This window comes from Jaculus jaculus, chromosome 18 (genome assembly GCF_020740685.1).
Source record: "Jaculus jaculus isolate mJacJac1 chromosome 18, mJacJac1.mat.Y.cur, whole genome shotgun sequence".
Taxonomy (NCBI): Eukaryota; Metazoa; Chordata; class Mammalia; order Rodentia; family Dipodidae; genus Jaculus; species Jaculus jaculus.
Window position 1 is genome coordinate 45,976,959 of NC_059119.1, and position 13,280 is coordinate 45,990,238.

Genomic DNA, 13,280 nt, shown 5'->3' on the forward strand with positions numbered 1-13,280 from the left:
GGGCTGGAGAGATGGCTTAGTGGTTAAGCGCTTGCCTGTGAAGCCTAAGGACCCCGGTTCGAGGCTTGGTTCCCCAGGTCCCACGTTAGCCAGATGCACAAGGGGGCGCACGCGTCTGGAGTTCGTTTGCAGAGGCTGGAAGCCCTGGCGCGCCCATTCTCTCTCTCTCCCTCTATCTGTCTTTCCCTCTGTGTCTGTCGCTCTCAAATAAATAAATACAAAATTTAAAAAAAAAAAAGTTTAAAAAGAATATGATGTCAACTTGAAATTAGGTAAAGTTAACAAAAAAAAAAAAAAAAAAAAAGCCGGGCGTGGTGGCACACACCTTTAATCCCAACACTCGGGAGGCAGACGTAGGAGGATCGCGGTGAGTTCGAGGCCACCCTGAGACTACATAGTGAATTCCAGGTCAACCAGGGCTAGAGTAAGACCCTACCTTGAAAACAAACAAAAAATGTCTATTTATTTGCACATTTGTTTATATGTCCATGAGCACTGGGAACCTCTTGCCAATGCAAATGGAACACCAGCTGTTTGAGCCACTTTTTGAGTGCTGGAGAACTGAACCCAGACAGGTAGGCTTCACAAGCAACCGCCTTTAACTGCTCAGTCCTCTCCCTGCCCCCTTGCTTTGCTCTCCCCCACCCCCTCTGTCAAATGTGGTTTTTAGTCAATTGACAAAGCACTTTTCTACAGCTGCACTTGGGAGCATCACATGGCAAAATTTAGATTTTGTTTGCTTGCTTTTCGAGGAATGTTCATGCTCTAGGCCAGGCTGACCTGGAATTCACTCTGTACTCTCAGGGTGACTTCACATTCACATTCCTACCTCTGCCTCCCGAGTGCTGGGATTAAAGGCGTGTGCCACTGAGCCTGGCAAAACAGATTTTTTTTTCTCTAGACTCTCTTTTTTAAACCTTATAAACCTAAAAATATAAAAATAAATTTAAGTTCACAAAAAAGAAAAACCCTGTACACTATCAAAACCATCACATTTGGTTATATAAAAAGCACATCTGGTTATGTAATATTAAGTTCTTTCACTGCATGAAAGGAACATGGAAACTCATTAGTGTTGACTGGTACGGTTTCTTACTGTTACCAAACTGACAGGGGAGGGCAGACAAGGGGGCGGGGGAGGCTGTCTTGATTCTTACCCTGCCTTTCCTACCAGTACTCTATTTGTTAACAGAGAAAATCCACAGAGCCCAAGGAGAATGAGGATGGGAAAGAAAAATCAAGAAATGTCCCCTTTGGTCATGCCCTATTCCCAGAGCCCCTTCAGCACAGCTTTTTCAAACCAAGCCTAGTATCCCATCCAACCTAGGGGAAGAGAGGAGACAGAGCTGGGAAAGGAGCACAGAGCAGAAACAATTAAAGCTGCCCTCCCCATCCGCCTCCCGTCCAACAAATCAATCTTGCACATTTTATGACCGAGAACAATTACATGGGGAAAGAGGAGCCCCAACTATAACAGCTGCAAATGTCTCACCTACACACCTTATTTCAGTGCAGTTACTTAGACAAAACATACATACTCAGGCAGTATACAAATTCAATTCAATATTCTTTTGTCAAAAAAATATTTTATTTATTTGAGAGAGAGAGGAAGAGGCAGAGAGGAAAAGAGATTGGGCACGCGAGGGCCTCCAGCCACTGCAAAGAACTCCAGACGCGAGCGCCCCCTTGTGCATCTGCCTTATGTGAGTCCTGGGGAATCAAACCAGGGCCCTTAGGTTTCGCAGGCAAACGCCTTAACCGCTAAGCCATTTCCCCAACCCCAATTCAATATTCTTCAAAACACTTCTTACATAAAAGCAAAAATAAATAAATAAATAAATAAAATTAAGTTCTGAGGTTTATCTGACAGAAATAATCAACAGAGGGCAACATGGATAGGACGAAAAAGGTACAAATTGCTGTTCCAGGACTCAAACTGCCCCCAACCCTTGTTTTCTTTTTGAAACAAGTAAATGCTATGTAGCTCAGGCTGTCCTCTTTTTAGAAATTTATTTATTTGTAGCCAGGCGTGGTGGCGCACACCTTTAATCCCAGCACTCGGGAGGCAGAGGTAGGAGGATCGCCGAGAGTTCAAGGCCTCCCTGAGACTACAGAGTTAACATCAGGTCAGCCTGGACCAGAGTGAGACCCTACCTCGAAAAACCAAAAAAATATATATTTATTTGTAAGCAGAGAGAGAAATGGGCATGCCAGGGCCTTCCACCACTGCAAATAAAGTACAGATGCATGTGCCCCTCTGTGCATGGGGCTTTATGTGGGTACGGGGGAACCAAACCTGGGCTGTCAGGCCTTGCAGGCAAGTACCCCTAACTGCTGAGCCAGCTCTTCTGCCACCAGATTTTTAAAACCCAAGCTGGGCTGGCCATGGTGGTGCACAACTTTAATCCCAGCACTGGGGAGGCAGAGGCGAGAGGGCCACAGTGAATTGGAGGCCAGCCTGAGGCTACACAGTGAATTCCAGGTCAGCCTGGGCTAGAGCAAGACTCTACCTCCAAAAAACAAAATAAGTAAATAAATGAAAGTCAAATCGGGGACCAAGCCCAGACTTTGCACTTATCAGGCCAAGGATTCTACAATGGATTGTATCCTAGGCTTCAGACTTTATCCTCCTGCCTCAGTCTCTTAGACGCTACAGTTAAAATTGGGGCTGATTGTGGAAAACAGTGTGGAGGTTCCTAAAGCAGCTAGAGATTGATCTACCATATGACCCAGCTATAGCACTCCTAGGCATATATCCAAAGGACTCATCTCATTTCCTTAGAAGTACATGCTCAACCATGTTTATTGCTGCTCAATTTATAATAGCTGGGAAATGGAACCAGCCAAGATGTCCCTCAACAGATGAGTGGATAATGAAGATGTGGTACATATATACAATGGAGTTCTACTCAGCGGTAAAGAAAAATGAAGTTATGAAATTTGCAGATAAATGGATGGACCTGGAAAGTATTATACTAAGTCAGGTAACCCAGGCCCAGAAAGCCAAGCGCCACATGTTCTCTCTCATATGTAGATCCTAGCTACAGATGACTGGGCTTTGGCGTGAGAATGAAAATACTTAGTAGCAGAGGCCAGTAAGTTGAAAAGGAGACATAAAGGGTGGAGAAAGGAAGGGAGGAGGATACTTAATAGGTTGATATTGTATATATGTAATTACAATGATTGTAATGGGGAGGTAATATGATCGAGAATGGAATTTCAAATGGGAAAGTGTGGGGGTGGGGAGGGAGGGAATTACCATGGGATATATTTTATAATCATGGAAAATGTTAATAAAAAAAAATTAAAAAAAATAAAAAAAAATTGGGGCTGGAGGGATGGCTTAATGTTTAAGGCACTTGCCTGCAAAGCCAAAAAACCCAGGTTCGATTCCCAAGGACCCACGTTAGCCAGATGCACAAGGGAGCACATGCATCTGGAGTCTGTTTGCAGTAGATGGAGACCCTAGTATGCCCATTCTCTCTCTCTCTCTCTCTTCTGTCAAATAAATAAACAGAGTTAAGATTATATACACAGGCAACCCACTTCCACTTCAAAACTTAACATTACAAAATGAAGGGCCTAGGACTGGAGAGATGGCTTAGGAGTTAAGCCACCACGCTTGCCTGTGAAGCCTAAGGACCCAGGTTCAATTTCCCAATTCCCACATAAAGCCAGATGCACAAGGTGGCACATATACCTGGAGTTCATTTGCAGTGGCTAGAGGCCCTGGTGCGCCCATCCCCTCCTCTCTTTCTCCCATAAATAAATAAAAATAAAATATTTTTAAAAAATAAATACATGGGCTGGAGAGATGGCTTAATGGTTAGGGTACTTACCTGTGAAGCCTAGGGACTCAGATTCAATTCCCCAGAACCCACCTAAGCCAGATGCACAAGGTGGTGCAAGCATCTGGAGTTCCTCTGCAGTGGCTAGATGTCCGGGCATACCCATTTTCTCTATCTTCCTCTCTCTCACACACACACACAAAAAAAGACTCTCACACACACAAATAAATAATATAAAGAGGGGGCTGGAGAGATGGGCATTTGTCTGCAAAGCTAAAACATTGATTTGATTCTCCAGGACCCATGTAAGCCAAGTGTAAAGGTGGCATACATGTCTGGTGTTTGTTTGCAGTGGCTGAAAGCCCAGGTGTGCCCATTCTTTCTCTCTCTAATAAATAAAAATTTTAAAACAAAACAAAAACCAGGTTGGGGTGGGTAAAGGCTTCTAGAGAACACAGCACGAGGGTCCAGGGCATATTAACTATCTGTAACCCCAACACTGAAGAGACAGAAGGAAGTAAAGGCGTGAAGATCAAGGGTTCAAGGTCCGCCACACCTGCACTGAGTTTGAGGCTGACCTGGACAACACGAGACTCTTTTTTCTCAAAGAACCCCAAATTAAAAACTGGCTGTGGTGTTGTGCCCCAGTAATCCCAGCACTGTAGAGGTGGAGGAAGGAAGATAACAAGTTCAAGGTCACACTCAGCTACAAAGCAAGTTCAAAGCCTCCCTCTTTCAATCCCCAGCCCCCAGAGAACAATGAAAAATAAGAAAGTATGAATAATAAAAAAAAATTTTAAAACAAATTTAAAGTAGTACAAAACAATACATAACCACCCTCCTCAACTTCTCTGGCAAAGAAATCACGGAAAGCCTAATAAATTGCTAGTTTCACACGTCTAATTCAGTGTAGCATTTCAGAAATGATTACAGTGTCAGTTTATATTTCTAGCTAACAGAAGGGGGAGAAAAATCTGCTATGCTGTTTCCATGACAATGCCACTTTTAAATCACAATTTTAGAAATATCAAAGCTACTATTGGCATAATAGTGTATCTGTCAGTCCTACTGAACCAAATTTCTCAGCTGCATATAATGCAATACAGCAGTAATTTGCACACTGATTAGAATACAGATAAATTTTTAAAGCCAGGTATGGTGGCGCACGCCTTCAATCCCAGCACTCGGGAGGCAGAGGTAGGAGGATCGTCATGACTTCGAGGGCACCCTGAGACCACATAGTGAATCCCGGCTCAGCATGAGTGAGACCCTACCTCAAAAAATAAAAATAAAATAAAATAATGTAGGGTCAGTTAATCCTTAAAATCCCAACAGAAGTACTTTAGAAATTAATCATAAAACATCTGTAATTTAAAAACGTCATTTCTGGGCTAGAGAGATGCCTTACCGGTTTAGCGCTTGTCTGTAAAGCCTAAGGACCCTGGTTTGAGGCTCCGTTACCCAGGACCCACGTAAGCCAGATGCACAAGGTAGCACATGCATCTGGAGTTCGTGTGCAGTGGCTAGAGGCCCTGATGCGACCTCTCTCTCTCTCTCTCCCTCCCTCCCTCTGTCTCTTGCTCTGTCTGTCGCTCTCAAATAAATAAATAAAAATAAAAACAATTTTTAAAAAAGTCATTTCTGCCGGGCGTGGTGGTACACGTCTTTAATCCCAGCACTCGAGAGGCAGAGGTAGGAGGACTGCCGTGAGTTCGGGGCCATCCTAAGACTCCATAGTGAATTCCAGATCAGCCTGGGCTATAATGAGACCCTACCTCGAAAAACAAACAAACAACAAAAAAAAAGTCATTTTTTGGGCTGGAGAGATGGCTTAGCAGTTAAAGTGCTTACCTGCAAAGCCAAAGGACTCAGGTTCGGGGCTGGAGAGTTGGCTTAGTGGTTAAGGCACTTGCCTGCAAAGCCAAAGGATCCTAGTTCAAATCTCTAAGACCTAGGTAAGCCAGATGGACAAGGGGGTACAAGCACCTGAGTTCGTTTCCAGTGGCTGGAAGCCCTGGCGCACCGTGTTCTCTCTCTCACTCACTCTGCCTCTTTCCCTCTCTTAAAAAAAAAGGACCCAGGTTCAATTGCCCAGGACCCACAGAACCCAGATACACAAGGTGACACAGGAATCTGGAGTTTGCCTGCAACAGCTGGAAGCCCTGGTACACCAACTCTATCTGCCTCTTTCTCTGTCTCTCAAAATAAATAAATAAAAATAAAAACAAATATTTAAGATATTTTACTTATCTGAGAAAGAAGCAGATAGAAAGAGGGAATGGGCACACCAAGGCCTCCAGCCACTGCAAACGAACTCCACATCATGGCTTACGTGGTGCATTAGTCAGGGTTCTCCCAAAAAGCAGAACTTTGGGGAGAGGGAGGGTATTATCATGGGATATTTTTTATAATCATAGAAGATGTTAATAAAATTTGAGAAAAAAATACATAAATAAAAATATTTTACAAAAAAAGAAAGAAAAACAGAACTGCTAGAATGAATTATTTTAAAAAGGGAATTCACTGAATTAGCTTACATGTGCCACCACACCCAGCAAAATGCCATTTCTTTTTTTTTAAATTTTTTTGTTCATTTTTATTTATTTGAGAGCAACAGACAGAGAAAAAGGCAGATGGGGGGGGAGAGAAGATGGGCACTCCAGGGCCTCCAGCCACTGCTAACGAACTCCAGACACGCGCGCCCCCTTGTGCATCTGGCTAACGTGGGTCCTGGGAAACCGAGCCTCGAACCGGGGTCCTTAGGCTTCACAGGCAAATGCCTAACCGCTAAGCCATCTCTCCAACCCAAAATGCCATTTCTTTAAAACGAGCATTTCTGGGCTGGAGAGATGGCTTAGCGGTTAAGCGCTTGCCTGTGAAGCCTAAGGACCCCGGTTCGAGGCTCAGTTCCCCAGGTCCCGCGTTAGCCAGATGCACAAGGGGGCACACGCGTCTGGAGTTCGTTTGCAGAGGCTGGAGGCCCTGGCGCGCCCATTCTCTCTCTCTCCCTCTGTCTTTCTCTCTGTGTCTGTCGCTCTCAAATAAATAAATAAATAAAAATATTAAAAAAAAAACAAACGAGCATTTCTAATCATGTTATTACACAAGTTAACAAACCAGGCATGGTAGTGCGTACGTCCAATTTCTGCAGTAGGAAGACAGAGAACAAGGGATCTTTCCATTCAAGGCCAACCTGGGCTACAAAATTTCTAGCCATTTTAGGCCACATACTAAGACCATGTCTGAAAAACAAAATAATGGGGGGGGGGGAGCTAGGGAGCAGGACGTGGTAGCACATGCCTTTAATCCCAGCACTCAGGAGGCAGAGGTAGGAAGATCACCGAGAGTTTGAAGCCACCCTGAGACTTCATAATGAATTCTCCAGGTCAGCCTGGGCCAGAGTGAGACCCTACCTCGAAAAACTTCTAGGTCAGCCTGGGTTAGAGTCAGACTCTGTCTAGAAAATACCAATAAAAAAGGGGGGGAGGAGCCGGAGGGATGGCTTAGCGGTTAAGGCGTTTGCTTGCAAAGCCTAAGGACCCAGGTTCAAATTCCCCAAGACACATGTTAGCCAGATCTACAAGGTAGCGCATGTGCCTGGACTTCATTTGCGGTGGCTGGAGGCCTCGGTGCACCCATTAATTAACGGCCCCCCTCGCTCTCTCTCTCTGATATTTAAAAAAAAAAAAGACATAAAAACTGTCAACAGCCAGCCGCTTTACTCCCAGCACTCAGGACACAGAGGTAGGAGGATCGCCATGAGTTCAAGGACACCCTGAGACTACATAGTGAAATACATGTCAGCCTGGGCTAGAGTGAAACCCTACCTCAAAATATGAAAAAAAAATTAAAAAACTGTCAAAATAAAAATTTAAAAATAAGGAGGTTAGGGGCTGTAGTTTAGTCAGAACAGTGCGTGCCACGCATGCAGGGATCCCGGGTTTGATCCCCAGTACAACAAAAACTGGGTGCTGCGGCACATACCTATTATCTTCGCCCCTGGGAGGTGTGCCAGGAGGGTCAGAAGTTTAGCATCAACATACTTGACTGCATAAGGAAGTCAGCCTAGTCTACATTGATTACCCACCCTCAACAGAAAGAGAGAAGGGCTGGAGAGATGGCTTAGTGGTTAAGACACTGGCCTGTGGAACCTAAGGACCCATGTTCGATTCCCAGGATCCATGTAAGCCAGAGGCAAAAAAGGACACAGGAGTCTGGAATTCGTTTGCAGGGGCTAAAGGCCCTGGTGTGCCCATTCTTTCCCCCTCTCAAATAAATAAACAAAATGTTTATTTCTTTAAAAAGCTAACATCAGCCGGGCGTGATGGTGCACACTTTTATCCCAGCACTCAGGAGGCAGAGGTAGGAAGATCACCAAGAGTTCAAGGGTACCCTGAGACCATAGTGAATTCCAGGTCAGCCTGAACTACAGTGAAATTCTACCTTGAAAAACAAAACAAAACAAAAAAGCTAACATTTAAGTGCAAAATTATGTGATAATTGCAAAAATAGCATTATCATGGAAGTAACAGCAAAATACTAAAAGGTAAGAAAAGAGTACACAAAATGATATACCTCTCTTCTATTCGGTTCTTATCCATGAGGGGCTGTTTAATCCACTGGTTAACAAGTCTTTGTCCTTGAGCTGTTTTACATTTATTCAGCAATGCAGCCAGAGACTGACACCCAGTGGTATCTTCAACAGAACCCTGAAAAGAAAGAAATAAGGGCTGGAGAGATGGCTTAGCCGTTAAGCGCTTGCCTGTGAAGCTTAAAGGACCCTGGGTTTGAGGCTCGATTCCCCAGGTCCCACATTAGCCAGATGCACAAGGGGGCGCATGCATCTGGAGTTTGTTTGCAGTGGCTGGAAGCCCTGGCGCGCCCATTCCCTATCTGTCTCTTTCTCTTTCCCTCTCTCTCTGTCACTCTCAAATAAAGAAATAAAAATGACAAAAAATATTTAAAAAAAAAAGAAAGAAAGAAATAAGAGAGAGACTGATAGGGAGGGGATATGATGGAGAATGGAATTTCAAAGGGGAAAGTGGGGGTGGAGGGTATTACCATGGGATACTTTTTATAATCATGGCAAATGTTAATAAAAATTGAGAAAAAAAAAAGAAAGAGATAGGGAGGGAGGTAAGGAGGGACACTCATTAGCAAAACCTTTATCATATGCCATAAATTATAATCAATTTGGGTAACAATAACATTCTTCAAATATAAACTGATAAAATGTCCACAAAAATTCCTTGTACTGAGCTAAAAATGAACATTCAATCTTTTTAATCTTAGTTTCAACTGTATACTGTTCATAAGCCATTTTCCTAATTACTGTAGTTTTATGCATAAAAACTTCTCAGAGCACAATTTTTAAAAAGAAATGCTGTGGCCGGGCGTGGTGGCGCACGCCTTTAATCCCAGCACTCCGGAGGCAGAGGTAGGAGGACAGCTGTGAGTTCAAGGCCACCCTGAGACTACAGAGTTAATTCAGGTCAGCCTGCACCAGAGTGAGACCCTACCTCGAAAAGACCAAAAAAAAAAAAGAACTGTTGTGAGTATACAAAATTATTCAAAACTCCAAGACAGGGATGGAGAGATGAATTAGTGGTTAAGCACTTGCCTGTGAAGCCTAAGGACCCCGGTTCGAGGCTCAATTCCCCAGGAACCATGTTAGCCACCAGATGCACAAAGGGGTGCAGGCATTTGGAGTTCATTTGCAGTGGATGGAATCCCTGGCATCCCCATCCTCCCTCCCTCCCTCCCTCCCTCTCTCTCTGTCACTCTCAAATGAATAAAAATCAGCAACAACAAAAAAGCCAACACAAAAAAATATATATATTTCTGGCTTGGAAGTAGAAAATGAAAATACACCAATTAAAATTATTTCAGCCAGGCGGGGTTGAGCACGCCTTTAATCCCAACCCTTGGGAGGCAGAGGTAGGAGGACTGCTGTGAGTTTGAGGTCACCCTGAGACTACAGAGTAAATTCCAGGTCAGCCTAGGCTAGAACGAGACCCTACCATGAAAACAAAATAAAAACAATAAAAACTATTCCAAGTAATATTCTATTATTTCAACTTTTAAGTGCCTTTAATAAGAATCTTCAATACTTGTCAAGAGAAACATTTTTAATCATTAAATATTTTCAGCCTTTTGTGGCTCTTTTTTGGTTTTTAATGAAAGGATAAAAGTTGCCCTATTTCTGCTGCTCTGTTTTCTAGCTGCTTTGCTAACTTGCCTTTTTAAGCTTCTGTAATATGGCTTGCTTGCTACTGCACTGAATCACAGAACTGCCATTTTGCAACGGCCTCCATTTTGTAAAAAGTATACCATGAGGACCTGGCCCTTTGTACGCCCTACCCAATCAGAGGGACCCTCACGAGCCCGCCTCGTGGGCCCCACCCAATCAGGGGAACCCACGGCTGAAAAGCCCCTATGACTGCATACCTATAGTTTTCAGCCTTTATAAGCTGACCAAACACGTGGCTAGGGGCTCTTCACCTTTCCTCCTGCGAGAGGAATCTGTGTTGAGCCCCGATGCATCGGAATCAATAAACCTCGTGCGGTTTGCATTGAGAGCGTCCTGCGTGAGTGTTCTTGGGGTCCCGTAGACAGCCCTGAGCGGGGACCCCTCCGGGGAACCCCACATTACCTGGAAAAGGTTGAGAGCTTTAACTGCTGCAATGTCCAATTTCATGAACTGGCTGAAGTCAAAAGTAGCCAGTTCGAATTGTCCAAAGTTTGACTCATCTGATAAGAGCTCTAAAAACTTGATGACTGCGGACAATGATGACACAGCAACCTGAAATTAAAAATTTAAAATGAGATCCTTCTGCCACCAAAACTAGATTGTCAGAAATACAAAACAAAACTGAAGTGCATGTATAATGAGCAGGCACGATGGGGCACATCTACAACCCCAGCCCTCCAGAGACTCAGGCAGGAACATCAGGAGTTTGAGACCAGCCTGAAACACAGAGCAAGACTGAGGAAGTCTAATAAAACCTTTTTTTTTTTTTAAAAAAAAAAGGGGGGGGCAGGGGGCTGGAGAGAGAGCTTAGTGGTTAAGGCACTTGCCTGAGAAGCCAAAGGACACAGGACCCACATAAGCCAAATGCACAAGGAAGCATGGGCTTCTGGAGTTTGTTTGCAGTGGCTGGAGGCCCTGGCACACCCATTCTTTCTATGTATCTCCCTTCCTCTGTTTCAATGAAATAAAGCCGGGCGTGGTAGCACACACCTTTAACCCCAGCACGCCGGAGGCAGTAGAAAGATCACAGTGAGTCTCAGGCCACCCTGAGACTACATAGTGAATTCCAGGTCAGCCTGAACCAGAGTGAGACCCTGCCTCGAAAAACAAGAAAATAAGAATGAAATAAAATATATTAAGAGGGCTGGAGAGATGGCTTAGCAGTTAAGCGCTTGCCTGTGAAGCCTAAGGACCCCGGTTCGAGGCTCGGTTCCCCAGGTCCCACGTTAGCCAGATGCACAAGGGGGCGCACGCGTCTGGAGTTCGTTTGCAGGGGCTGGAAGCCCTGGCGCGCCCATTCTCTCCCTCTTCCTCTGTCTTTCTCTCTGTCTGTCGCTCTCAAATAAATAAATAAAAAATGACCAAGAAAATATTAAAAATATATATATATATATATATATTAAGAAACAAAAAAACTTTAATCCCAGCACTCGGGAGGCAAAGGTAGGAGGATCACCGTGAATTCCAGGCCACCCTTAAACTCCATAGTGAATTCCAGGTCATTCTGGGCTAGAGTGAGACCTTATCTCAAAAAAAAAAAAAAAAACCCGGCTGGAAGATGGCTCAGTGGTTAGGGTGCTTGACAGCCTGATTACAATTCTCCAGTCCCCACGTAAACCCACATATTCACAAAGTAGTGTACAGGTCTGGAGTTCATTTGTAGCAGCAAAAGGCCCTGATGCACCCATTCTCTCTCTCAAATAAATAAATATATTTTTTTTAAAAAAGTGAAAAAGGGCTGAAGAGATGGCTTAGCGGTTAAGCGCTTGCCTGTGAAGCCTAAGGACCCCGGTTCGAGGCTCGGTTCCCCAGGTCAAACGTTAGCCAGATGCACAAGGGGGCGCACGCGTCTGGAGTTCGTTTGCAGAGGCTGGAAGCCCTGGCACGCCCATTCTCTCTCTCTTCCTCTATCTGTCTTTCTCTCTGTGTCTATTGCTCTCAAATAAATAAATTTAAGAAAATTTAAAAAAATTTAAAAAAAAAAAAAGTGAAAAAACAAGTGTAGTGGCCCATGCCTGTAAGCCCAGCACTTGAGGGTTGAGAAGACTTAATGGTTAAAAGGGTTTGCCTATAAAGCCTGGAGCTTGATTCTCCAGTATTTATGGAAAGCCATACACAATCCCAGCACTTGGGAGGCTGAGGTAGGAGGAATGCCTAGAAGGCAAAGAGAATGCCAGCCTAGACTAAACTTTGTGTTACAGATCAGTCTAGGCTTGAGTATGACTCTCCCTGCACACCCCCCCCCCAAAAAACAATTCCTCAACACGGGTATTTTTTTATCCCGATTTGACAGAAAATTTAAATTGGCTCTCACAACTAAATTGGTCAAACCCCCCCCCCCCCGCAACTGGTACATAATACAGCTGAGATAGGAATCAATCTTTTTAAAAAATACTTTTTTGGGGGCTGGAGAGATGGCTTAGCGGTTAAGCGCTTGCCTATGAAGCCTAAGGACCCTGGTTCGAGGCTCGATTCCTCAGGACCCACATTAGCCAGATGCACAATGTGGCGTCTGTGTCTGGAGTTCCTTTGCAGTGGCTGGAGGCCCTGGCATGCCCACTCTCCTCTCTCTGCCTCTTTCTCTGTCTGTCACTCTCAAATAAATAAATAAAAATAAACAAAAAAAATACTTTTTTTTTAATGTTTGTTTATTTGTTTTAGAGAGCTTGAGAGAGAAAGAGAATGGGCACACCAGGGCATCCAGCCACTGCAAACGAACTCCAGACACAGGCGCCACATTGTGCATCTGGGCTGACATGGGTCCTGGGGAACCGAACCTGGTCCTTTGGCTTTGCAGGCAAGCGCCTTAACCGCTAAGCTATCTCTCCAGTCCTGGAACTGATCTTTTGACCCTCTTCGGACACTGTACTTATTTCTCCTACTTACACAGCAGTAATCAGGTTCTTTCCTGAGACTTTGTTTTAGGCAATGTCTCAGGAGCTGACCTGGAACTCACTGGGCAGCCAAAGATGACATTAAACTCCTGATCCTTGGGAGTTTTTGTTGTTTTGGTTTTTCGAGGTAGGGTCTCCCTATAGCCCAGGCTGAGCTGGTAATTACTATATAGTCTCAGGGTGGCCTCCAAAGTGCTGGGATTAAAGGTGTGTGTCACCACACCCGGCACAAGTACTATTACATGTACATACGACATTAGGCTCAACGAAAACACTAAAACCCTTTCCCATCACACAGACAAATGCCATGTAAATATTACAGTCAAGGCTACAGGGGAGAGAGAAATG

The 13,280-nt window shown here is 44.3% G+C and overlaps 1 protein-coding gene across 1 annotated transcript in view; it reads right to left on the reverse strand.

The window, feature by feature from the left end:
- Positions 1 to 13,280, reverse strand: part of Msh2 (mutS homolog 2) — a 65,245-nt gene that overhangs the window by 41,454 nt on the left and 10,511 nt on the right. Inside the window, exons 5-6 of the mRNA XM_045137640.1 lie at positions 10,441 to 10,590; positions 8,364 to 8,497 (exon numbers count right to left, since the gene is read on the reverse strand). Coding sequence (XP_044993575.1) covers positions 8,364 to 8,497; positions 10,441 to 10,590 — 284 coding nt within the window. The remainder of the gene's footprint in view (positions 1 to 8,363; positions 8,498 to 10,440; positions 10,591 to 13,280) is intronic.